The 27,624-nt window shown below is 41.8% G+C and overlaps 3 protein-coding genes across 3 annotated transcripts; 1 reads left to right on the top strand and 2 right to left on the bottom strand.

The window, feature by feature from the left end:
* The first annotated feature begins 1,990 nt into the window (after positions 1 to 1,990).
* Positions 1,991 to 5,109, top strand: LOC132998632 (serine protease 23-like). The gene is made up of 2 exons (XM_061068360.1): positions 1,991 to 2,339; positions 3,088 to 5,109. Exons 1-2 carry the CDS (start codon positions 2,314 to 2,316, stop codon positions 4,262 to 4,264), a joined length of 1,203 nt encoding a protein of 400 aa, XP_060924343.1. The 5' UTR covers positions 1,991 to 2,313; the 3' UTR covers positions 4,265 to 5,109.
* A 263-nt stretch (positions 5,110 to 5,372) lies between these two features.
* tmem39a (transmembrane protein 39A) lies at positions 5,373 to 16,926 on the bottom strand. Its single transcript, XM_061067760.1, has 9 exons — positions 16,693 to 16,926; positions 12,158 to 12,371; positions 11,276 to 11,498; positions 9,916 to 9,999; positions 9,655 to 9,809; positions 9,097 to 9,451; positions 8,820 to 9,007; positions 8,595 to 8,715; positions 5,373 to 8,009 (listed from the first exon to the last, which is right to left on the bottom strand). Exons 2-9 carry the CDS (start codon positions 12,268 to 12,270, stop codon positions 7,770 to 7,772), a joined length of 1,479 nt encoding a protein of 492 aa, XP_060923743.1. The 5' UTR covers positions 12,271 to 12,371; positions 16,693 to 16,926; the 3' UTR covers positions 5,373 to 7,769.
* Positions 16,927 to 19,107: 2,181 nt separating this feature from the next.
* LOC132999066 (immunoglobulin-like domain-containing receptor 1) lies at positions 19,108 to 24,731 on the bottom strand. The gene is made up of 9 exons (XM_061068847.1): positions 24,674 to 24,731; positions 23,690 to 23,860; positions 23,010 to 23,159; positions 22,479 to 22,598; positions 21,771 to 21,917; positions 21,148 to 21,261; positions 20,761 to 20,942; positions 19,325 to 19,927; positions 19,108 to 19,175 (listed from the first exon to the last, which is right to left on the bottom strand). Exons 1-9 carry the CDS (start codon positions 24,729 to 24,731, stop codon positions 19,137 to 19,139), a joined length of 1,584 nt encoding a protein of 527 aa, XP_060924830.1. The 3' UTR covers positions 19,108 to 19,136.
* Positions 24,732 to 27,624: the final 2,893 nt, after the last annotated feature.

Raw genomic sequence — 27,624 nt, 5'->3', positions numbered from 1 at the left:
CTAACTACATCATTTCCGGAGTCGCATTTCCGGTTCATGCTGACAGAGAATCCTGCAGGTGCTGCACAGACCGGAAGTGTTTTACATCACAAAGCTCACCTGTCAACCAACTGCCTGCAGCGAACTGCTCGGTCATGAATGAGGATAAGGAAGTGAAGTATTCGCCTCTGATTGGTCAAAGTTTCCTATGCACGCTCTGATTGGACGACACTTTTACTCTTCGAATGAATACTCACCTTAAACTAACTACACAGATTTCAGCAGCTGTATCGGAGCAGGTCAACAACTATACACATGTATATTTAGAGTATTTAACTTGGACAACTTCCGGCCCGCTAACCATAAGGACGGTGGTTCGATTCCCGCCTCCCTCATTCGCACTGGGATGTTCTATAAAGAGATTTGAGTGGTCGTGAGAACTATCTCTATCTCTATATTAATGCAGACCATTAATTTTTAAATGAAGCAGTGTTGTGTCTTTGGAATTAATATTACATGATGAATATAATATTATAATAATATCGTATTTGTAATTTTTATAATAATTAGTTTCATGAATGGTGTGTGATTGTGTCCCTTCCCTCAGCTAATACAACTTCATGATTTATTAAACAACCCTCAACTTACTATTGTTTATATCAGAATTATAACACGATTTTATTCTTCAATTCAATGTTTGTAATCTTGAAGTGCAGCTTCTCAACATGTTCCTCTTTTATTTAACTTTCCTAGAAATGGAGCCAACGTTTTATTATCCTGCCTGACTCCCAAAGCACACATATTTCATAATAGATGTGTCAGGCCATTCAACTAGTTCCTCTCAACAAACACCGTTACAATGTAAATGTCATGTGTGTGTGTGTGTATGTGGGGGGGGGATTAATGGCTTTCTCCCAAGTGAACGTTCTTTGTGATTAATGCCAAGAGTCATGAGGGCGATCAACCAAGTGAATCAACAGCGTGAAAGTTTGTTTGGGCGGAACACTGATGTATGTGTGTGATGTAATTATTTAATGAGTATCTGACAGCATTTCTGGATGTGTATGTGTGGCAGAGAGAGAGAGAGAGAGAGAGAGAGAGAGAGAGAGAGAGAGAGAGAGAGAGAGAGAGAGAGAGAGAGAGAGAGAGAGAGAGAGAGAGAGAGAGAGAGAGAGAGAGAGAGAGAGAGAGAATCTGGTCCTGTTGCCCGATATAAAAAACGAATGTTACTCAGTGTTGGTGTGAAATCTCAATTTTATATATAAATATAATGTGCAGGGTTTGTTTTCCCTTTGTGAGACTTATAAATAATAGATAATAGAATTAATAGAATATATTTAAGTTGTACTTTGAATTCCTACATTACTTCCCTTATTATAAGTAACAGGACAATTATTTTGAAAGCCCAAGTTACGTTGAAACCTGGCTTCACTTCAAAGATTAGATGTAAAGGTGAATGATCACAAGAGAAATAGAAAAAACACCAGAAAAACTTCCCTGACGTGGCTCCTACTGTTCTACATGCTGAAGCAAAGAGTGTTACAACCCTATATGAAGTTTAAATACATGAAACAAATCTGTATTATATCTGAATGTGAATGGGTATGTGGGACAAGATTAATAAATAAATAAATGTAGAAATGCATAATAAATATAAGTGGGAACTGTTGGTTTTCTCCATAAATCTTAAGGTCTGGACCTTATTATGTTAGGATTAGAACTGAATTGAATAACTTTTATTTTAGTTCATACAATTTTTGCCATGGGTTTTGTGACCCTTGTTTGGATAAGTTCTATAAGAATAAAGAAAGAGTTACATAAATAAATACGTAAATTGCCTTATTCATTTCAAAAATTGATTTAATTATCATTTTCCCCCCACTTATGTCATTTTGTGTCCCTCACAGATGGGGAGGTGACGGAGTAAGTGATGGGATGTCATGTGACCGTGATGGGGTTTGGAAACCCTCCCGCTGCCTCCAGTCTTCTGCAGATGAAGGAGTGAACTCAGACAGGCAGGAGCCCTCCTCCTCCTCCTCCTCTTCATCATCCTCACCACCTTCCTCCTCCTCCTCCTGCAGCGCACAATGGTCCAGCTCCTCCGCTGCTGTCGAGCCGGCTGCTTCTCTTGGACGACTCCACTCCATGCCGGATTAAGTAAAGCCTTCAGTTCCTGAGAGAGAACAGCCGAGAAGACAACTGCTCTCTGTGTGGGTTTTTGCAGCAGGACTGGTTCACCAGTTCGATTCCCTCCGCTGCCCCTGACACGTCTGGTTGGAGGAGGGGGTTTACCCCTCAGTGTTCAGCCACCAGCTCACCTGCAGAAGAGGAACCATGCGCTCCCAGTCTGGGCTCCCACGGTGAGTCCACCTCTATGTCCATGTGTGTCTGTGCGTAAAAGTTAAAAACACTGAAAGGGAATTTTACTTGCACACTTAACATTTAATCAGTGGAGCAGCAAATAAAAAAACTCGTTGGTTGACTAGCTACTATATTAGTTTTTCTCCTTTAAAAGATATTCTGAATCTGGCCTTTATAATGGGTCTTGCCTAGTTACAGGAGACTTCACATCTCCAGGACACTTTTTCATTGTCCCAGTGAGTGGAACAGATATAGGACGGTGTCATGACTACAATATGTCATGATGCCTCTTAAAGCACTTTGACCTGCCTTGTTGTTGAAAGGTGTTAATAATAAACTTGTCTTTTTCTCAACTGTGCCAAATATACAAAACTTTGGTTATTCAGCCACTCTAGGGTTAAGGTCAAATCCCCACAGACACTCAAGGAATTTTCCATCATAAGATCTGATCTTTGCCCTGTCTGACGTATTTTCAGCATTAAAAATAGTGGGAGTTCCGACTTCCAAATTCCAGTGCTGATAATAAATATAAAAAAAACTTCCAGCTGAAATAGTTTTCCCTCATCTCCCATCGCTTGGGATTATAAACCCATGATGCTGCGTTTAGGAATGAGGATGTTTTTCATGCTGAGGGGCCCCAACGTCCGGTCTGAACTTGACCCCTTGGGATCCGTGGAAATGTTGGGTTTGATGCGCTTCATGTTTTTTGTACAGTAGTTCACCTGATCTATCCTCTCCCATCCACAGGTTTTCCTCCTTCCTATTTCTACTCTTCCTTCCCCCCATTTTCTCCTCCCGCCCCCAGTGGATCCTCCAGCGTGTCCCCGTGGTCCTCCCACAGACCTCGGAGCCTCGGCCTGCCCCTCACTTCCTGTCCCCGGCCCGTCTGGAGGTCAGCTCCCCCTGTGACCCAGAGTGCCACAAGCGGGCCGCCCAGCCGAGCTACTGGGACCTGCGACGACTTCTGGCCTACGAGACACTTCACTCGAATGGTCATCTGACTGAGACCGCCATTGGGATTTATGGCTACCAACCCAACTCAACCAGCAGCACAGCCTATTCCTCCAAGTTGTCAAGGAAGGCCGAGCAGTCACACGTCAGGAGAAAGCGTCAGATCTTCGGCCATGATGGACGTTTTAGCATCGCTGGACAGAACTTCCTGCTAAAATATCCATTCTCAGTGGCAGTCAAGCTGTCCACTGGGTGTTCTGGGACACTGGTGGGGGACCGTCATGTTCTCACAGCTGCTCATTGTGTTCACGATGGTAAGAACTATGTGAAAGGAGCCCAGAAACTCCGGGTTGGATTTTTAAAACCCAAGCAACGAGACGCACAGTCTTCTTCCCTTTCCCTTCCCTCCAACTTCACCAACCGGGTCGAGGGTGGCAGCGCTCCTTACAACCCACCAACCAACGAGAAGATGAAGTTCCAGTGGATCAGAGCCAAGCGCACCCATGTCCCCAAAGGATGGATTAAAGGGAACGCCAACGACATCGGGATGGACTACGACTATGCTCTGCTTGAACTCAAGAAACCCCACAAACGCCGCCACATGAAGTTGGGAGTCAGCCCGCCCGCTCAGAGGCTGCCGGGCAAGCGCGTCCACTTCGCAGGATTCGACAACGACCGTCCAGGCCAGCTGGTGTATCGGTTCTGTCGGGCTGGCGAGGAGACCTCCGACCTGCTGTACCAGCACTGCGATGCTCAACCGGGGGCCAGCGGCTCAGGGGTCTACGCCCGGATGTGGGATGGGAGGCGTCGGCGTTGGGAGCGGAAGGTGATAGGTGTGTTTTCCGGTCATCAATGGGTGGAGCGACAAGGGGCATCTCATGAATTCAATGTAGCGGTGAGAATCACGCCTCTCAAATATGCTCAGATTTGCTACTGGATTAAAGGGAACTTTGTGGACTGCCGGGAGGGCTAAGGAAGTGGACGCAGGTATAGCTTCATTACAACAGGCCCACTACATTCCTCATGACCTTTTCTGGAATATGGGGGCCACAAGAATCCAGACTTTTCACCCCACTACTTGTAGCACTGACATAACATTAACATGAAAATCTAAATTTCTTTTGTTGCTCAAATTCTCAGAAGCCAACATCGTAAAGACAGACCCAGTGACAACACTAACACTAAGTGTTCATTTAATTTCTGCTTAGAGTCCTAAAACATGATAGTGTTAGTTATACTTTTGTTAAGTGGAAAAACATTTAGGTTCAGGTGGTTGTGCAGAACTGTGGCATGTTGTTTCTGTACCCTGGAACATTTATCTGGACAACAGCTCCGCAGTTCTGGAACATGGACTGATGTAGAAAGATGTTTTTGGAATAAAACCTAAGCAGCGCGGCAGTTGGACTTTTCATCATATCATCTTTCTTGAGCTAATACTAAAGATTGCACTGTTCAAACCTTTTTCTACTGAGTATGATTTTTTTGTGTCAGCTACCAAAGGTGCCAACTCTCCAAACTATCATGTATCACCTCTCAGTGGACACACTACTTATCTACAGTTTTCTCTGTCAGCAAAGTTAACCATTGAAGAAAGTTTTGGATGTTCAACGACTGCAGATGACTCACACCAAGGCTGCAGAGCACATTTTGTTAAATGTTATACGTTAATGCTTAGCTCCCCCTGGTGGCAAAGGTAAAACACTGCAGGTGTCCGTTATGCAGACTAAGCCTGGGCCTGAATAAGCACTTTTTACTTCCTCCTCACACTTGTGACACTGCATCATTTTGTCCCTCAAACTGAAGGGTGTTGCAAATTAAATGAAATATATACTTTTTGAAATATACAACTGTGTCACACATTTCTTTCCGTCCTGCTCACACAAGACATTTCATGCACAGGAACACATTATTGGTTTAAACACCATTTGTATTTTTATTTCCAATGTTTTCAGAAATGCTTGGTGGAAACAGAACACTGTAAAAATGCCGAACTATGAGGACCAGCTCCTGTGACTTCTCCAGCACTTTCAACCCAGAGTATGAACCCTGGAACATGGCACTGACAAGACAAACTCTGTAACTCAGTTTGAACATTTTTTATAGCAAAGGGAACACAGATCGAAACCGTCGGCGACAATTTTACATTTATCTCCTAACATCCTGAAGGCCAGAGGACCATCGAGTACAATTCTCGCCACCGTGGGTCCGGTGGTGGTGAATTAATTATCTTTTGAAAGCTCACTTCAGCTGTGATCTAATGGGATTCACCAAACTTAGCAGACAGTTTGTGTTATTTGGGCAAAAAACATTCAAGTAAGATGTGAAAAAGAAGCATAATTTTAAACAAACCTCAAAATGTCTAATATCTGTAATGGGATAAGGGCAAGTTTAGGATAACATAAAACTATACCCATACAAAACTGATATTTCGATGACAGTGCTCACCAATGACAAAGAAAGTGAACCGCACCATTTAGCTGCAAAATCGGGAACATTCAAGTGGAAAATTACACAAAACCGAGTAGAAGCACCAACAGGCCGGTGAAGGGACCGAGTTGCAGACGAAGCAGAACAGGCACGTGCATGACATTTGGGTTCAATCCTAAATTCTTCACACTTCTTTTTCTGTGATCCAGACGGACACGCTGGTTAATCTCCAAAGTAGCTTCCTCCACCTCATTGACACTCAACCTGAAACTCAGCCGAAGCAGCCAATGTGAAATCCACAGCTGCAACAGTAAAATATTGATTCTCAGATTTCCCACTCGGACTTTGCACGCTGACGAAAAGGCCTCAGGTCAATTTGTATTGATTTCTTTCTGAATAATGGGAAGCTAATGGGCCCTGGGACTAACAATACTGCCTGGAGATTAGAGCAGGTGAAGGAGTGGAGGAGAGTGCGACCTCAGAGAGAGGCAAAAAAATGCAAGGCAACCTGTTTGTAACACCGCTGCGGTAACCGAGAATACATGAACTGGTAATGAGGTGAACTACATAGTCCCTTCCCTCCAATCATCCACAAACTATGATTTTAAATTCATCCTCCTCCAGAAACATCACCGTTAAACATCCACTGCTGTCGACATATTCGCTGTGGGGAAAAAGACTGAACCAACAGAAACATTTATTAACCACAATCATTCTGTTAACTGCATCCAGTTGGCAAAGGGATGAACCTGATGTCACATGATCCTCACCCACACTAACGTTGAATAACTCAGGCACCAAAATTCAAGAAAACAGATTGTCTGGATGGCTTTTAAGAGCACAAATGTGTCAGATGCTAGACCGTAGCAAAAAAAAAAAGACTTCAGCATGTCAAGGTGTGGAGAGGCAGAGTGAAGGTTTGCAAAGCTTGGTGCTGCTCCTGCCCCCCCACACAGCCAATGAGGTGAAACTAGCAGATACTGATAAAAAGGCCCCCCAAAAAAAAGTTGAATGAGGACGAGTTTACCTTAGGTGTGATTTACATACTGACTGATCTGAAGTCAGTCAATGTTTTATCTGACTTCCACACCGAGGCCCTGCTCGTAGATTAGTCCGACAAAGTTGGAAAATTCACTTATTCTCTTTCTGGCAGGAAATCCCGTGAGAAAATCAATAGCTCATGTCTGAAGGACAGGGCGAGCTTAGCTCATGTCCCCAGCAGATAACATCCTACAACACAACTGAACATTGTTATTATACATTTGCTTTTGTTGAAGTTAAACAAAGGAGATATTCAATGTTATGAGCTGCCCGAAGGAAGAGGTTAGAACCACTGGACAGAGCAGAGCTGTCTCTCCCTTCTCTCTTCATGCTTAGCTAGAACCAGCTTCATATTTCCTGGACAGACATGAGTCGCATTAATCTTCTCATTCCTCGCCTGATCGCAAAGAAGCTTATTTTCCACATTGCCAAAATATTCCTTAAAAAGCATTGCCTAAAGGATCAGCATTGATTTCTGCAGCAGTGCTGAAATGATCAGATCATCCTGCTTCCATAGACGGCAACTGGTTCCAGATTTAAGATGTAGGAGCCTCAAAGTCGGAGGAGAATTTAGGCCAATCAGGATTCAGGTTCTCAGGCACGACTCCTTCCACTGCTCTGAATCACTCATCTGGTTCGACTGACTGTCAGAGACCATGTTGTCTCTTTCATTGGCCACCTGCACTTAAAATATCTTTGGTGAAAGTCACCTCCTGGCATTCCCCGACTTCCCTGTCACCTAACACCACATGCTAATGTTGTCAGTGTGGTAATGCCCGGCGTAACTCGAAATAGTATACAAAATAAAAATATTCTTTTAAATAGGTATATATAAACATTGCATTAAAAATAGAACCGTATCAAAACACAATTATGAGTTCACAGTCTGTCCCTTAACCTCCAAGCGTGAGTGCTATAACAACCCTCCAGTCTTCCGCTGTACCAGACCTCCTCCAGTCTTTCTCCTCCAAATCCAGAGAACGGAGGTGAGGTCTCATTCTGCGGAGCCTTTACGGGGATTTGAGCCCCAAAGCGTTGGAGGACAGAGGGAAGGAGTAGGCTTTGCCCAGCACGATGCGGTCTCGGAGCAGTTTAAAAAGGACATAGTAGTTGCAGAAGAGAATAAGGCCCAGAGACAACGTGTGGTTCCAGCGCTCAGAGCGCAGCAGAGAGTATAACTGATACAAAACCACAGTCGACTCGATCCAGATCAGCAGGTTGAGGATCCGCAATGGCTTGTGAAACAGAAACTGAAAAACCAACGACAGGAAAAGAAGATCAGCAAAAGATATACAAAGCAGACAGGAGGTCATAGATGAACAGATTAAATCTAGTTTAACTTTCACATGTAGAACGCAGCAGGAGATTGTGCCGGTCAGACATGTTCACTATGAGTAAATGTACAGAACATTCAGGTGGGGGTGGCACAGCGTGAAGGAGGCACAACATGACGTTTAAATTCCACTGTAGAAAGCAGTTTTTTCTTAACAGCACGTCTACACTGGCGTCGGCCCTTATCTATGTTTGTGAAGATTTTTGTTATCTTTTGGTCTTTTTCACTTTAGCGTCCGTTTTGTGTTAGAAACGTCATCAAGGCACCTACTCACTTATTGTGAATTTTCCACACATTTCCTGTTGTATTCTCATTTGGGCTCACTCAAGCATTTTCAACACATTTTACAAGGGGGCTGGCAGGAACACATCCAAAAAGGTCAGGGGCACCTGACTGGGACATTTGTGTTATCACATTCAGCCCCTACGGAAAATATCAGTCAACTGTCCGGAGTGCAGTGCATGTGTGAAAGCAGCCGAGGATACAAAGTGCAGATACTCACATAAAACCTTGCATGGGAAACATCAGAGGGCAGAGCAACATTATAGGCTCCAATTGCCTTATACAGAGATCGACTGTGTCGTACCAACACCCCCTGAGGCCAAATAGTGCTTTCTGACCACCTGCAAAACATATCAACAACACCGTTACACACAAACCTTACAAGAGTCATTTTTAAACCCCAGCAAGTGTTATAAAAAGAAGTTGGCACAAAAGGGCCACTCACACATGCTGAGGTGCGTTGCTGTACGAGCCGTGCTCCAGTTTCTGCCAACGGCCCAGGTGGGCTGCCGACCGGTGAAGCAGGTCGCAGTAGCTGGGGGGCAGCAGCTGACTCATCAGCATCACAAACGCATTGATCCACACCATGATCAGGTGCTCACATGACCAACGCATGTCATAGTACTGGGTGCTCTGTGGAGATGAAGAAGCAGAGATGAACTCATCAATAATTTCCAGGGACTGAAGGAAGATTTGTAAAAGCTTGAGTGACAGATACCAACCTTGACGAAGCAGAGAGGCAGGAAGGCGACATAGTAGGCGCTGAACAGCGAGTTGAAGAGCACCTCCTTGATTCGCCGGTTGAAGTCGCTCTTCAGCTCCTCCACCTCGGTTCGAATCAACTCGGCTGTCTGCGGCTGCGTTGGTGGGCAGGTATGAGTGGGCATGTGGGGGGAGCTGGAAAACTGCTCTCGGAGGTTCTCTCGCAACAGGAAGAGGAAGTCACGTGGTCGAAAGAACGGGGCCTCTGCTAATTCGGTCGTCTGGTGATCGGCTGGGTAATCGCAGTCGGTCGGAACCGTTTGGCTTTTCCCTCCCTCCTGATGGAAACAGCAGAGCGGGACGTACACACCGAATCTGGCCGAAGAACAGAGCAGCGAGTTTTAGTTTTAAATACGACTAAACTAAACGATCAGACACATGAAGGATGGGTCTACATGTCTATTCAGACACACATTTACAAAAAGTAAACCAACCAGAAACACTACATGAATAATTTCTCAGTTTAAGAATATAGTATAAAGGGGATTTATTGAAAAGATGATTTCTGTTTTACTCACGGGTATCCCAGGAAGAGGAGGTTGAGCACTGAGTGGTTCTTGCAGAGGTTGACCAGCGTCCAGCAGAGCACCCAGCCGCACATGGTCAGCAGGCAGAGCCGAGCTGCGATAAGAACCACATAGCGCAGCAGCGACCCGCCGCTGCTCTGAGACACCTGGACCACATGACAGAATGAGTCACAGTTATCAGAGGGACCCCACAGGGGCTGCGTGTTTGTACTAACATGTTTGAGCTGATTGTATATACAAGTCTGTGGTTACCTCAGAAACTATCGTCCAAACAAGCCTCCTGGCCAACATGACTGTGATGAAGGTCGCCAGGTGATAGTCCATCAGATGAAAGTTCTACAGCAGCAGCACAGAAAGAAGGAAAAAGCTCATATCAGTTTTCAGCAAATACACATGACACAAAATTTTAGGTAAATATATATTTTTTTCTGTTCTTCGAGAACAAGAACACTTCAGCCAGACAATGAGACAAGCAGCTATGAATAAAAATATAAATATTATCAAAAAGCAGCAGGTAACAGGAGAAAACAAAAGAAATACGATAAAACTAAATGAGTAGTGACATAGTTTTATGAAGAAATTGAGTTACGAGTCCACTTTATCTGCTCTCAATTATTAAGGTTAACTAAAATTAACACCCTGTGATTGTATGCCTCCAACAACTAGTGCAGTGTCAGTTTACATTTATTTCTCCCTTTTCCTCTGGAATCGAATCAATACATCTTTGATTCCAAGGAACAACTGGTGAAAAACTTGTATAGATTCCCTAAACAGAAAACATGTTTTGTGTCCTTGACCTTCGATCGACCAAATCTAATCAGTTCATCTGTGAGTCTTCATGAACATTTGTGCCAAATCTAAAAGGATTCTCTCGTGCTCTTGAGATTCCGTGTTCATATAAATGGATGAACAACCTGAAGACATAATGCCTGCTGCCGCTGGTTGTGGCCAATGCGGAGGAATAAAAATGCCAGACATCATAATGTTGAGAGTTGATCCTTTTATGGAGAGACAATCTAATGTAATCTTACTTGAGAGTGTTAGGCCAAAGTATAACTGTAGATCATTTTGATGCAGGATATTATACAAACCATTTTTCGAAACTCATTTGAAATTTGTAGCATTGAGGTGATATTTACGGCCCGTCATGCCTCTGGTTTACATTTAAATATTGCGGCTAAAATAAGATGGGGAAGGACACGAGGCAATAAAGTTTCGAAGCTGTGGATACACATAAAAATGGGCTGCAGGAGTATTAAATACCAGCTGTCAATTTAAAGATCATCCATAAAAAGGTTTCTTATTTGAGGACAATATAAAGTAAGTACCTTAAACTTCCGTTATGTTATAAAATGTATAGGGACTAATCAGTGGATCCAGTGGCTGAACAAATGTTTAACATTTTCACACAAAAAAAACCTACCTCATAAAGTTTCCTGTCGCACAAAGAATTTCATTTCTACTGTTCTTAAGTTTAACGTTTATTTTGGAATTCAAGGGTGAGTTTTTCATTTTTAAAGATGATTTTGAGTTGCCACAGACAACAAGGCTGATGGTGTGTGTCTGCTAAAGTGTGTGTTAAGTGTGTGTGTGTGTGTGTGCGAGTCCTTACAAGTGAGGTCGAGGCAGCGGGGTGGCTGTATGGGTACCACCACACTGTCCTGTAGATGTTGATGTACTGGACAAACAAGGCCACCAGCAGATACAGAAAGAGCAGGAGCTCAAACAGCAGGCCGCTGTCCAACGGCAGCTCGGGGATCCGGGAGTGGCGGACCGGCTCTGGAGCGATGAGAGCCGAGAGGGGCGGGGCCGACAGACCCACCGAGTTATTGTTCCTAAAGAAAGACACAGGAAAACATCAAAATACTAAACAGTCAAAAAAGATGTGTGAGGGATACAAACATTTGTGTCACATCAAGCCTACGGCAAGTTGTGTGTTAAACATTTACACAATCAAAGGTCAGCTCAGGGAAGAAGCACAGAGAAACTACAAGGCTCAGCACTAATCCCTCAAAAAAAAAAGTTTGAAGAGGATATGTGCAATTCATCGACAGGAACTAAATCTGAAACTGTTTTGATAAACAAATGGTACTCGACCTCACTTTTAAATGATTAATTATAAATTCCATACGTTCCAGTTAATTCACTGTAAGAATTTAATGATTTTCTTTGTTTCACAGGAAAATCTTTCGACTGTCGTTGGTCAGAGAAGCACTGGGATGGTTTTGCTTTGGATTTTAGGAACCTGCATTGTTCTGACATGTCCTGCATGTGCTGATTCATCGAGAAAATAATCTCCAGATTAAATGATTCTGACTATGACTTCATTTGCTCAGAAACGTATCGCTATGCTGTCCTATGTGGAGTAAATGTGTATTGTTCAAATGAAATGAAACAATCCTGGTTTACTGCATTAACATGAACATTTGGAAAAATACATAAAGACATAAATCAGTTGAAGTGAAGTTGTTGTTACAGGTGAGCGTGTTCATACCTGTTCCTGTTGCCTGTACCATTGCCCAGGTTGCCTCCAACGAGAGTCTGCAGGGACGGCAGAGCAGAGCGACTCAGCTGCTGTCTGCTGGGGCCCCTGCGACCTCCTGGCATGGTCGCCAGTTACCGTGGCAACCGCGAACGCCACCCACCAACCAACAGCCGCTGGGACTCCTCCCCTTCCCCTCAAACAGCCACCATGTACAGACAGGCCACTGTGGAGGAAATGTTGACTTTTACTAGGTTGTTTGCAACTAAGGGACAACAACAAAGAGGCAGTACAGTCAAGGATGTTGAATAAGTGGGACATCTTTCTTATAATTCCCTCAAGTTTCCCTCAATGTCTCAAGAATCATTCATCTTGACGAAGTGCAGCCTCGACTTTGGGGCCATTTGGACACATAAGCTCAATATGACTACACCAGTACTTTGAATTAAGATTAGCTGACTTTGATTTAAGATTAGCTAAAAAACACTTCAGATAAGTTTGCAGTTTAATTATATTTTGTTGTCAGCATGAAAAACCTGTTGCACTTTGAAACATACAAGTGCTGCCACATTCATGCATTCATGTTGAGAGAAGCGCTTCCGTCTTTTCTTTATCAAACCTACTTGAGGTTAAAGACCCGACATGCTATCGAGAAATGAACCATGTCAGTTCCACATGTCTGCCCTCAGAAACTGTCAGGGTTTTCCCCCACCACCCAGGAACTGACATAGCAGGTGTACTGAGCCACAAATGATGAACCGCCTCGTGTTCAGATTATTTGATAGACGACAGCCCCAAGCTGTACAAACAGTCTCTGTGGATTTACAGTATTACCTGTGTGCAATTGCCTCAGCTCTTTTCCCCCTGAATGGAAAAGGTCTGTATTCAATATAGGGTTTTTGTCTTGATGACCACCTGAACTTTTACTATAAACACATTCATACAGTGCATCTGTGTGCAGCACTTTCTCTATTACACCTCACTCACACACTGTCAACACATCGTTCAGGGGCAATTTGAGGATCAATGTCTTGCTCAAGTGCAGACAGGCCGACTGGAATCGAACCGCCGACCTACGTCCTGAACCTCTGAATGTTTTTTGTAATTTTTAACAGTAGGTTCATTGGATCTTTTATACAATCATTTTAAAGCAGAGCTGTTTTTTCTAATAAGTTATATGGCCTACACATACATATGTTACATAATTTGCTGAGCTACATTGTTTCCGACAATGTTAACCAGAGAAATCTCTGAGGTTATTCAAGGTATCGGGACAATTCATTTCTGGGGAAGCAAGAGGATCAGTCTTCTCTTGTTATTTTGATTGAGTGCCCCCTATGGTTCGAAGCTACATATTATACATTTAAGGTAAATTTAGGGCAGCGAGATGAACCCAAATCTGATGATCATATTGATGGAGGGGGATCATCGCACTGTTGAACTGCCTTCATACGACCGACAGGAGTTTCTAGTGTTTATATTACGTCGCCAATAGGAATGTGAGAAAATATTACCTTTCTGTATAACGCCACACAGCCACAGACAAGAGCCTCTAATGATCATCCAGCTGAACCAACACCCCCTCGAAACCGAAACCAAAGAAAACCCAAAGGCTTCTTGGTGGCAACACTGCCGGCTACAGTCAAACCACATCTTCACTAGGCAAACAGAGCCGTCCCCGACACACATCTACCCGGAGTGTCAGACCTGTTCATATGCGGTCTGCCTGCTTAAGCTAACATTGGGAAACAATAACCTGGAGGTGTCCGCAGAGACAAAGACAAATGTGAAGTGTGGCTGTGTGTAATAACTGACGAGGAGTGTGCGTCGGCTCACTACATTTCCTAGAGAGGTTGGGATGAAAAGAAAGGATGCTCGTATTATCTTCCTTTAGGGTTATATAGGTTTTACATGTCAAAGTTCTGCTTAGCTAAAAAGTCCAAAGTAAAGTGAGAGTTTCACACAGAGGCTGAAAGAGGAGCTGCAGCAACGGACAGTTTGAGGAAAGTGAGAGACGTGCATATGAGCTTGTGTCTCCTTTAGTACTGAAACTGACAACCTGCATTCTCAGGGAAATACCTCAGCTTCTTCTCAACTCCCTGACTCAGAACACGGTGTGAATACCTGTATGATTTGTAAAGGCTAATAACACAGTGTTTTATGGCCCACACGTCGCAGCGGTTTCACATGCCACGGCAGGAAACGCATACGTGTAACTAATAAACATTTAAAACAGCTCCTCTCCAGTTTAGCTTTGTCTGTCAGCCAGCAAGAACAATAGCCACTGACAAAACTAAATGGAGTGCAGCCATCAATTATGTTGTTATTGATTACAGCCGGGCCTCTCCTGCTCTGACATGTCATCATCTGCTGTAACAAAGGCCAATTAGCTGCGTCACTCTCAGAAAGCGATGACACACTCACTGCCATTATACAGCTAATGTAACAGATGTGGATGGGACATAAATAATTGATTTCAAAGACAATGAGTTGCTTTTTTCATTATCTGTCAGCACCTCTAATTCACTTTCAAGCTTCTTTTCACTGTTAAATGACTCACGTTAACGCTTTAAAATAGTCAGTATGCATCTTATAATTACTGTCATGTGGAACTCATCAGTTTCATTATTTAGAGATTTAGTGAGGAGATGTTAACTCTTTGAAATCACAAACTTCTGAGCTCTTACGATCACATTGTCAAATGTCTTATTTTGGTCCAACCAACGTTTCAAAAGCTATAGATACTGAATCAAAAATGATATAAAAAGACCTGTCAAGGGTTTCAATGCAACCCTTACAGGATGTGCAGCATGGATAATGGATGGACAGATAAAAAAACTGAAAAAACTGCAAAAAGCTGTAATCAGATTTGGGTCTTCCCCTCCCCCCAGATACAACCGTGTTGCTTATCATCAACTGACAATGGATTCATAAATAAATCATTTTAAGACTGTTGCAAGTGAAAGGATATTAACTTTACAACCTGTGGCAATAATGCACATTCCCCTTTGGACTGCTGCTGCTGCTGCTACTGCTGCTGCTGCTGCTGCTACTGCTGCTCTTTGCACAACAGAGACATAGATATGTATATGTGTTTTATGTATATGAGTTAGCTTTAAGCGTCCTTATTGCTATGTTTAATCCCTGGTTTATGGAGAACTAGCAAAGTGATAGATTCAAACGATAATTGAATCTGTTGAATTATTAAGCATAGGATACTGTTATCGCAATGTCTGTTATTTTAGAGATGAGTTGGTTGAACTATATATAAAACTGTCTGTGACTGATCAGAGAATTCTCATGTTTTACTGTTTATTTATATTGTTATTATTTATAATATATGTTATGTTTTGCTGTGGAAATAACCTTGTACATTGATCAAAAAAATCCATCAGTATAATCTAATTTAAACTACACTATTAATTCATATTCATAGCATCTCAAATAAGAATTGAATTGTACAAAGCTGAATACATTTGGATTGTCTAATAAAATTAAAAGTATCACTGGCTGATTTATTCTTAATATGAGTTAGAAATATCAAAAAGACGGCTGCTGGATGAAAGATGAGAAATTAAACTGGAATGAAAACCACTGTAAATAGTTGCAGCTCAGTAAGAAAGAAAGTCCAGAATCCATCTGAGCCTCCGAAGCTGCACAGGTGGAACTGAACTCTATATTCTACACCGCACATTACATTCTGTACAATATTAATCTTCAGTCCTCAGTGGGTTTTTAATAACTCAGTTCTGTCCTCACTTCATCCACCAGTGAAACACCAGGCAGAGCACATCCCACCTCCACGTCTCCGCTGGACTCACTGGGCTAATCAAACATGATGGATATGATAACACACCAGTGGGTTTGGGAATAGCACACTGGAAGCAATATTAAACACACACACAACAGAGATAGAGATAGAGATAGAGAGAGAGAGAGAGAGAGAGAGAGAGAGAGAGAGAGAGAGAGAGAGAGAGAGAGAGAGAGAGAGAGAGAGAGAGAGAGAGACACATACACACAACTCTACAGTGGAAACAGGAACTGTGGAGGGGCAGCAGGAAGGGGTTTTGAAATTTTCTAATTTTTTCAAAAAAAAAACACAAACGAAAGTGAAGCTGCGTGGAATGCGTGTGCAGAGGTTTTTGTGTGCGTGTGTTTGTGTGTGATTTGACTGTGCATTGCTTTTAGATAAGGAAACACTTTTACCTGAGGTAGGTGTGTGTGTGTGTGTGTGTGCGTGTGTGTGTGTGTGTGTGTGTGCAGAGTGAGTTCTTCTTTAAGGAAACTGTTTTCCTTCAAGTGTGTGTGTGTGTGCAGAGTTTTTCTTGTGTGTGTCTGTGTGTGTCTCCCAGGCTTGCTAAGACATGCAGTGGAGCTCTTGACATATGGCAGAGTTATCATGTCTCTTCACTGGGGACACTTGGAACCACAGAGGCGGGTGTGTGCGTATGTGCATGTGTGTGTTTGTGTGCCCGTGTGAGTGTGTTTGTGTGTGTGTGTGTGTGTTTTGTGGGGTTTGACCGTCGCGTCTAGCCGTGTATACTCACACAACATGGGGAACACACGGAGGAGCGAGCTGGACGAGGAGGCATCAGTCAGTCCATGTCCCCGCCTCACAGCTCGTCTGTCCCCGGCCACCAGCCGCTTCGGGCCCCGGCGGTGCTGCGGGCCGGTGCTGACCCGGGTTAGAGGGACTGGAACGGGACTAGAACGGGTTTAAAAGTTGAGCCCCGGGCTGGAGGAGCAACAGGACTAGTGCTGCACGGAGACCGACGTGGCAGACCCGCACCGCCTCTGCGAGACACGTCATCAGCAAGCGACAGCCGCACAGTCGCAGTTTGAACCAGAGTCAGTGAGGGCTGTCACCAACTTTAATACTTTATTCATCACATTCATCAAATCAATACAAACTAATTTGAATAATTATAATAATACAATAACATACTATTTGAATCACGCATTTCATAAAGAAATGCATCTCATTCATGCTTCATTTGATTTTAATATTTTTTTAATCCATTCAATAACCTATTTTGTATTTATAATGCAATCATCAAGTATATTAATTAATAATCTAATCATCACATTGATAACTTCCATCAATTTTGTTCAGATTATATAAGCGATTATCGCATTTTCTTTTTCCATCTTGATTTTATTTCCATTTTTTTAAAAATAAATTACTAGTGATTTTATAAAATATGTATCAACAAGCTAATCATCACATTGATTACTTCTGTCTATTATGTTAAGGTTGTATAAACTATTGGTGTTTTTGATTTAATCAATAATTCATGATTTGTCGTGGAAATGTCATCCTCATGTAACCTTTCTCTTTCAGCTTTTTTGAAATACCTCTGTGGTACAAGTTCTACTCCAGTAAGTTCTTATCTAATGTTTCCAGTCGTCTTCAAGGTCTTCAAGTTCTACTTGAAGACGACTGGAAACATTAGATAAGAACTTATCTAAGTAAACATTAGATTACTTCTTATCTAATGTTTCCAGTCGTCTTCTTCTTCTTCTGATTTGTAGTCAAACCACCTGCTTCCTGCAAGGTAGCTTCTCTCATTTTAAGTCGGTAATAATGACTTTGTGTCTTAACGACTCTCTGGCAATGAGCCTTTGCAAATTAGATAACGTTTATTTATATTTGTATAGTTGAATACATTACTCATTACTTTCTACTTTTATGAAGAGTAAAAAATGTTGTATTGACAATATTTAGTAAGTTTTTTGATATTAACTATCATTGTTTTTTTTGATTGCATGAATTATAGTTTTTTATCGATCAAAGTACTTTTTAAATATGAATGTTTATCAGTTATCATTTTAATTAATATGATTCATTGTAGCACACTGTTTTGTATATATTCCTGCTTGACAAAATGTTGATAACTGCCTAATTTTAAATCTATCTCAAAACCTGTAATATAAATGGAGAAATACAGGTATTTCTGGATATTTGTTTACCATTAGGCCCTGGGTTAAAATAACACAACTTTTAGCAGAGCACAATTAGATTTGACAGTATAATGAACAATATTCAGTTTTGTTATACCCAAAAGGTAAAACGTTTATTTTCATCTTCATCAATAAACACAAACTGTTTTTACACTGTGCAGTGTAAAAACAAAAGATTAAAATCTAAAACCTTAAAAATTACAGTGGAAGGGGCAAAACTTAAATGTGTCCTTCTGAAACATGCCTTCAAACACATGGGAGAGGTGTGTGTGGGTGGGCAGTTAAGTTTTGAAAACTTTAAAATGTCTTTAAAAAAAGAAAAAAAACATTTTTGACCTGTAAGATTGTTGACTTCAGTACATTACCATGACAAATACTTATTTACATGCAGTGTTAACAGTAAACGTCTTCTTCATTCTTCTTATGTACAAACCACTGAACAGATGCCACTTCTACATTTTCCTTCAAACATTATTAAAACAATTGCACTAAAGTCAATAAGAGATATGAAAAAAAAATATTTACAAAAATGATAAAAACTAACTTCAGCATTCACAGGAATGTATTCATATTGATTTGTGTATAAATAGCTCTATTGTAACAAGTGTTGTTTGTTTACTGGCCCTGAGAGTAATTCCTTCTGCAATTAATACCAGTTTCAAAAGGAGAAACATTCATTCTAAAGCTACATAAAAGACTTCAGAATATTGAATTTCACTGATTAACCAGCAGGGGGAGATAATATCCCACAAATCTGTTCAGTAGCCCCAGTAAAGACTTGGTATTTTACTTGGCAAAAACAACTGTAGGCTACCAAAAAGGATTTCTCGTTGATACCAATCATTGGTTTTACCATCTTCACACTTTCTCAGTATCACATCTCTGCCAGTTTCCCTCGTGCGTGACATCTCTTGGTTGATGATTCATTTCAATACATAAAAATTGGTGTCCTGACGACAAGCTCCCAGTTCTACAGAGCCGTGCGTGTTCTCTGAAACAGAGGTCAAAGGTTGTTTCACAGCTGGAGGGTTCAGATGACGATGCTGGTGCCACTGCGATAACTCTTGGCCTGAGAGAGACACACTAACTTTAAAATCACGTTACTTGAAAATCAGTGTAACTCAGACTTTTGTGTGTGTGTTTGATTGCGTGTGCGTTTGTCTTGATGTAAGTGCGTAAGCGTGCCTTATAACTCAACTAAAGCAGCGATTTTCTTACAGAGTAGCGTTCATTCCTCCGTGTCCCCGGTTTCTGTCCAGGCTCGTACTCGGAGTAGCTGGGTGGTTTGTCAACCCAGCCTCCACCTCCTCTTCTCCCTCCTGCTCCTCCTCCTCTCCTGCTGCTGGCCTCATCATCCGAGCTCCAGGACCCTCGTCTTGATTGCCGGGATGCAGGTGGCGAGGGGTTTGTCCTGGACCTGGTGTCGTACAGGTCATCCCTGGAACGGGAGCGGGGAGGGTCCATGCCTCCTCGTGACCCGTTGTAACTCGGTCCGTCCAGGGTGTCCTGGCTGTAGCTCCGGGGCATGACTCTAGATCTGGTGGGTGAGGGGTAACGCCTACCTGCTACTCCTCGGTCATCGTGGCGGCCGAAGCCACTGCGGCTGCTCTCGCTCGAGCTCGGGGGGCGAGTCTTGGGTGCGGCGGGTGGCATTCTGCCTGGGTGCTGCTCCCTTATTGGTGGAAGTGTGATGACGCGACGCTGTGGTGGGCCTTCATCGAGGGCAGAGATCATGCTGGGAGGGCCGGGGGAAAACGGGACAGTCATGGGAGTGTGCTGGGGAGGAGGTGGCATGTATTGCATGTGTTGGGGTGGAGGTGGCTGGGACTGATGGGAAGCGGACACCAAAAGAAATGAGAAATAAACACACAGAGAAGAAAAAAAACATTTGTTTGCAGATATAGCACAAGAAACACTGCACTCTACCATACAGTATCAATGGGAATAATACAATCAGAACTATATAGTTTTCTCCAGATATTTTTGTTCATTTGTTTACAGTCTAGTGGAGGCGTGAAACCTCATCTGAACCAAAGACCATCCTTTACTAACTTCATACAAGTTTAGAGATGTTCTGATACAGGACACGGAAATGCTGCTGAAAATGCTGGGTCTAGCATCAGCAAATCCAAGTACTCATCCAATACCAAGTTTTTAAACTGTACACGTTTCTCTTATCGAGAAGGGAAATTTGTATCGGAACATCTCCATATAAGTAAAAACACACTTTTGAAAATGTTTGAAAAAAGATAAAATCTAATATTTCATACAGGAAGTGGAAAACCCATACCATCATCTACTGACTAACTAGCTTCCTGCCTCTGTGAAAATCCATTTCTTATGGGAAACCCTGCATCAATATTTTGCTTTAACTTTTTGGGGTATTTGAAAAAAAAACAACTCAGCTGTGATGTTGGCACCACTCAGACTCCTTCGATCGCCAACATGGTTAAAAAACAAGTCGTACAAACTAGTTCTGACTGAGTAAAACAATCTCTAAGCCTACACCACGTCTCCTCTTTGCAACCACCTGCCTGAGTTATCTTTCTAAACCACATCACCTCAAATACTTCCTCTACAGTAATACAAACAGAAACAGTTTATTATTGGCTTATAAATAGATACAGATACTGATTTAACGAGCAGCTACATACCTGTAAGAGAGGACTGGTCATGTCCATCCCCCTCACCTGGCTCTCCAGGTAATTAAGCATCTGATTGGTGTTGGCAGGGCTGTGGTGGCCAGGGACACTGGGTGGGGGCATGCTGTATGCTGAAGACTGAGGGGGAGGGAGGGGCATTGGCTGCATGTGCATTACCTTCCCTGAGTTAGAACCTGGAGGAGAAAACAAAGTCAGATGATTACATTTACAGAGATAAACCCATCTGCAGTCTGGAGGTGCTAAAGGTCCAGTGTGTAGAATATAGTGACATCTAGTGGTGAAAGTGCAAATTGCAGCCAAATTCCACTCACTCCACCCTCCTCTTCCAAACAAGTAAGAGAACTGTGTTCAGTGTCATGCTGGGTCATGTGTGCGTACCTGCGTAGAGCATCGGGTTCATCTGGGAGGAGGCGTGGCTCATTGGTCCATATTGCGGCTGTCCTCCCATCCAGTCCCTCTGAGCCTGCTTCATCATGCGATGCTGCATCACCGCTGAAAGATGACGACACCAACAGATTTACAATAAACTTTTAGACATTTCCTAAACTTAGTGTTAGTCGTACAGCGGCCGTTTGCGTAGCCTGTGGTAATGCTAGTTGCATCTGTCTTTGAGACGTTCAAACATTAACACAAAGGGGTTAAAACTGTTCCAACAACTCTTAAAACTTTGGAACAAACTTTTTAATTTGGTTACGTGAGATCGGTGAAATCTTCTTTTAGCCTCGGCAGAACTTTGAAAATGCGATTTCACTTTTGGCTTTATCCACTTATATTTATATCACATTAGATAACAATCTTTTCCCAGCTTGAACAGACAGGACTAATGTTGACAGCCACCAACAACTCGTATCGGATTGTATCGTGACGAAGTTGAACAAATGAACGTCTTCAATGCAAGACGTGGCCAAAATCACAAATCATATATATATATTTTATTGTTTCTCCTGTGCATGTGAAGCTCTTTGCAGCCCATTTGGTTTCGAGAGCATCCTTAAACCGACCTTTTTCAGGACAGCAGCATTGCTGTGGGCAGCATGGACAGCGCACGTAGCAGCAGCACTTCTGAGGGCAGCACTGGCAGCAGCAGATACAGAAGAGGAGGATCAGAAGCAACGCTCCGATGACGATGAATAACACAACCAACCAGTCTGAGAGAGAGGAGGGAAGAAGGATGATCAGCAGGGTGTGGCCAAAGAAACGTATGTTTAATAGGTTTTATAATGTCCGTCAAGGACATTATGTTTTACTTTTTGTTTGTATGTCTGAGAGCGGGCAGAAATACACAAAAACTAAAGTACGGATCACCACAAAACAAACACTTGTATGAGAGAGAAATGCATTGAGTGCAAAACTGCAGCAGAAACTATGAGGTCTGTCTGCGTGGATGTTAACAACTGCAGGAATGGAGTAAAATCAACAAGTTAGAAATCCCTCATGTTATTATGTGAAGTGTAAAAAGTTTGTTTTGCCTAATTATGTAACCGTGGCAGGACTAATTAAATATTCTGGGTCACCACAGTTCAGATTATTAATGGAAAACACTGCTGTGATGTGGCCGGATAAGCTTTGGTGGAGGAATGCACTCCATTCTACTCTATATTGTGATATCAAAGATACATAGTTCAGTTTTTTAAATCTCCAAGTCAAACGTTGTGAAGTTGTGAGTGAGAGCATGTCTCTGCACACGTTTGTTTCTCTTTGTTTCTTACGGTAGACGATGAGTTTGATTTCTTTGTCCGAGTCTCCTGAGGTGTCTCCAGAGGCATCCACGCTGCAGTAGTAAACCCCGTTGTCCCACCACATCACCTCATTCAGCACCAGGTCGGCCTCTACACACACAAACACATGTTCACATGTTCTATCCAAAAACTGCGCCTATACAGACTTTGGTCATGTTTGTCCTGTGGCCTGTTTGTCTAATTTGCTTCACTGATCAACTTTATGACAGAGAGCTGCGGCTAACAGTTATTTTCATTAACAATCAAAATCATCTATTTAAAAAGGCATATGACCTGATCTGCTTAAATATGTCCTTCTCCCTCAAAAGTTATTATTATTATTATTAATAACAGTAAATCTATGGATTATTCACTCGACCATTACTCAATTGGCTGATCTATAAAGTATTTCAGTTGTAGAAGGAAATATGTACAAGCCAAATAAGAGTTGAAGCAAATAATTCAAAGAACATTAGTTCTTAAAACTAGACATGGTTTCATCTTGTGTTTGCATGAACTCACTGTTTTGCATACTGATCCTGCGTTCGCGGTATTCGGATCCCAGGATGGGCTCGTTGCCTCCTTTCTTCTGGATCACAGTGCGCACTGTTCGTTGGCGATCCGGACAGTCATTGGCTGGGTCCTGTCCCAACTGTAGCGCAGACTGGTACGCTGCAAACCACAGACAAAAAAAACAACAATAAATAACAAAGTTTGCTGCTCAGCCGACAGTCCAGAGGCAGTATGTCCTGAGGCTCTCCACAGTTCAGTGCATGTCTGGAAGCAGCTTAAGACTGAGCTAAGAAAACCGGTGTGATTATATAAGAGCCAAACTAAACAAAAAGAGACAGTAAAATTGCAAAAACCCAAAAATATGTAAAAATGTCAAATGCATATATTTGTCACAACTGCGCGATAAACTTTGCCTGCTCAACCACTACTTACATAATGTACAACGTGTGCAGGAAGGATTCACAGAGGATAATGTGCTGCTGGATAAGGGCGACTACAGCATTTACAGAGTTCAGGAGGTCAAAAGACAGAATTCACCCCCCAGATGACCTGAAGATTCTTTTTTGTTAATAGTGACTACACAAGCGTTTGCCTGAAGCGGCAACATGCATCCAACAAGTTATATTCATTACTATTAAATATCCCCTCTCTCTGCATTACACTCTTGGGGTGTGTGGGTCATTCCTCACCTGTGGAGTAGTACTCCAGTACCGGGTCCTTGCAGAAGGACTTGAACCTCCAGGTGACCAGGACATCTTGGAGGTTTGCAGAGGTGCTGTAGTCGCAGCGGAGGATCACTGAGGCAAAGAGAGCTGTGGTGCGCTCCTGCTGGGCGACAATCACCTGAATACAGACAGACACTGTGGAGGGAGGGGCAACAAGCAGATGGTCACATGGCCTGCAGCACTCTTGTGTGTGTGTGTGTGTGTGAGAGTGTGTGTTGGGGGTAATAAATCCAACTTGTGCCAAAATTAGTTAATTTAGAGAAACGTTAGCCTATGGCACGTTTGGCCAAAAAGCGTGGGCAGTGGAGTGTCATCAGAAGGAAAGAATGCATCTGACGGTTCTCAACACAAGGAGTCATTTGTGGCAGAACCAGAAAAACAGGTGACACCGGCAGTGGCACAGGAAGTGGCTTACTGTGAAACCAGCAAACATACATTCACAAGCTGGAGTGAAACCAGTTGAGTCACCACCGTCCCTTTGTGGAGGTCAGGGACTCTTCTGAGTAAGAGCTGAATATAGTTTAAGTTATATCAACCTCTTATTGCTTTCGTTAAAGTTCTTAAAATAAAAAAAATGAACTACTACTTTGCCTCTTTTGTACAGATGCTTGTGATTTAACAGTGTCATTCTAACAATGACAATGTAACATTATATATGTGACATTGTCTATAAAAAATTGTGAATGAAACAGTGTGAATGTAACATTGTCTATACAATATTGTGAATGTAACACAACATTTTTTTGAAGTTGTGTAACAGTGTGTACTTAGTTAAATGTAGGACAGTGTAACACAAGATAGTATCTTTGTCAGATAGACAAAACCTGTCATGTGACCGATACCTGCAGTTTGATTCGTTCCAATCAGAATTTTGAGGGGAAAAATCTCTGAATTCTCGTTTGTTCTTCAGAACTCCACGATGTGAAGACGAGAGGAAATGAAATGTACCTTCAAGCAGCGACAGCAGGAGGATGAAGAGGATGGCGGCGCCGGGTAAACTCCACATGACGACGGGAAGCAACACAAGCAGCGAGGAGGACGAACGACTCACACAGACACACACACGAGTCCAGGAGAGGCGGAGGAGGATTTAAAAACGTGAAGGTTCCGGAGTTGAACCTGAATCTAGACCCGAGTCTTCATCGTCTGGTCTCCTCACTTCGTCTGATCAGTTTCTATCTGTGAGTCGACTCATCTGTAGCCACGCCCCCGAAACAGGTGCAATCATCCCGAGTGGTGACGTCAACAGGTGCAATTCAGAGAAATCAACCCCCACCCCCAAACTCAATGAAATGTAATTTTCATAATCTCTTGTTTATTTATTTTATATATTTATTTTTCTCTTATTTATCATCATATTGTTTATTTATGTTGTCATATGTTTGATTCTTTGTTTCTACATTTTATGGTTTATCCAATAAGGCAAAAAAAACAACATCACAACAATATGTAATTTTCAAAATCTCTCATTTATGTATAGATTTATTTTCTCTTATTTATGAATAAATCGTTGTCTATTCATGTACTCATATGTTTGATTCTTTGTTTCTACATTTCATTGTTTCTTCAGTCAGGCGTTTGAAAAACAAAACAACAAACGATCATACAGCTTCAATAAAAACTGTATGTTTGTGATGTGATGTTTACACTTCAGTTACATGTTCATCTATAATCTGTGTTTTACTAGAATCCTTAACATGTTGTAAGTTTCCTTGATTTATTTATTTTTTATTTATATTTGCAAGTTTTCATTTGTATTTATTTCGATTTTTACTGTCTGTATGAATGTATAAAGGAAATAAAGTAAATTGGATTAAAGAAACATGAGAGTCAATGATATGATCGTTGAATTTTCATAAAAACATGCTTTAAGGTTAACTACGTTAAAAATGGAAAGTCTGCAAAAATGAAGCTTGACTCCAAAGGGTTTCTGTATTGAGTTCATAACTTTTATTTTCAAAGAAAGCTCATTACAATTGACAACTGATGGTTGTGTTAATCATTTCAAACAACTCTAAAATAATGAAATGTGTTCTGTGTTTGACTGGAAACAAAGAGGTTTAGAAATTCAGATTCAACAGCTCAGCTTTTAAATATCACGTTAAAATACATTTTCATGTGAAAATATTCTATTATTATCATTATTGTTGCAAAATTAAAGTGATATTTAGTCGCCGTGTGAATCTTTGGTGAAAAGGTATTTGTATTAGATGACATTGAATATTACAAAAATCATCTACCCAGTTAAAGAAACATATTCTTTCGCTTGTTTTCCTTTCTAAATATTAAACACAATGGAATAACTAAGTATTTTTTTGTCCAGTAGAGGAGGTTTGAGCTTAATCCACTAGATGTCAGTCTAAACCTGTTTATATCTGAGCAGGAGCCTCAGTGTCATGTGATTTCTGTTTAAATTTAACTGTTGAGTTCTCAGGTTTAACGACCAAGTCACTTTTAAACACGTTCTTTATAAACGTCTGTAACTATGTGCACTTGAATGGGACCATGTTTGTGCTGAAGTACTTTTCAAGTCCTTCAGATTCTCGGAGTGTTTTCACCACTCTGCACCTGCTGCTCCCTAATATTCTGTTTTTCCTGGAAACTTCTGCCAAGATCCACCCACCGTTTCCTGCTCGTTCTTCCTCGACTCCTCTTCTGTCTGCTGAGGCTTAAAAAACAAACACAACCGCACCTTTGTTGAACATTTGATTTGATTTTGAATGAATACAATCATGAAACAGCCCCCCAAAAACTCTGTAACACAATGTCAGTGAGGCCTAATATTAATCCCAATACACTGCAGCTAATAAACATACCTGCATTTATACAGAGACACATCAGCCAATGAAAGACAACTGTTGCTAAAATGTCAACACTCTTGATGACTCTTGTCACTCTCTTGACTAGTGATGAATTATATGCTATAAAACTACACTTCTCTATGTTACATAGGCTTATTTATAATAATAACAATAAACATAATTTATCTGGACTGGTAATACTTGGTTGTCCATTTACTAAAGTATGTAACTTTTCACTCCACCTGCAGATTCAGGTTATTATTATAATGTAACAGATATTAATACAAAAAAAAGATAAGCTCTATTTAATCCTGAGATCTAAAATTAACGTCTGAATCAGTGACATCATTTGCAGATTTTCATTTAAATTTTACTTAATGCTGATTGGTGCAAAAAAAAGAACCTGAAAGCCAGGGGAGCCCCGCCCACATTGAACCAGAGCAAGAAGCAAACACACACTTGTTTTAGTCTGTGTTGTGTTGTTTCCCTGCTGATGCCTCTGTGAAGACCAGGAGGGAGTTGCTCAACAACATTCCTGAAATACTCCCCAGCTGTGAGTGGCCACCGTCTTAACTGGTCCCTCCCATCACAAATATACAGTTTATGAGCTCAGACGCGCACACACACACACACACACACACACACACACACACACACACACACACACACACACACACACTCCCTCTCACACACAGATAGAACAACACGGCACACAAAATCCAAAAGAAAGTATGTGTCTCCTGGATATCATACAGAGTTCCTCATGTAGTGTCCCTGTAGTCGAGAAGAAGAATTCAAATCCTGTAGATCCTATAATCATGATCTGTATCATGTATCGTCAAATCAGTTCATCCATAAGTCCAACTGAACATTTGTACCAAATTTGAGAGGTTCTATCGCATGTGGATTCATTTGTAAGAGTTTGGCCATTTGTATTGTGTAAATTCTTCATGACATCCCTCTGAAGTATGATCACGCACATAGCGGAGAAGAGAAAGACCAGTTCAGTCCACCAAAGCCTGTACTTCATGATTCATTAACAACAGACCATGTAAACTTCGTACAATAAAATAAAGGATGAGCTCACATATTTCATAT

Source organism: Limanda limanda, chromosome 3 (genome assembly GCF_963576545.1).
Source record: "Limanda limanda chromosome 3, fLimLim1.1, whole genome shotgun sequence".
Taxonomy (NCBI): domain Eukaryota; kingdom Metazoa; phylum Chordata; class Actinopteri; order Pleuronectiformes; family Pleuronectidae; genus Limanda; species Limanda limanda.
This window is presented reverse-complemented; position numbering and strand designations above follow the sequence as displayed.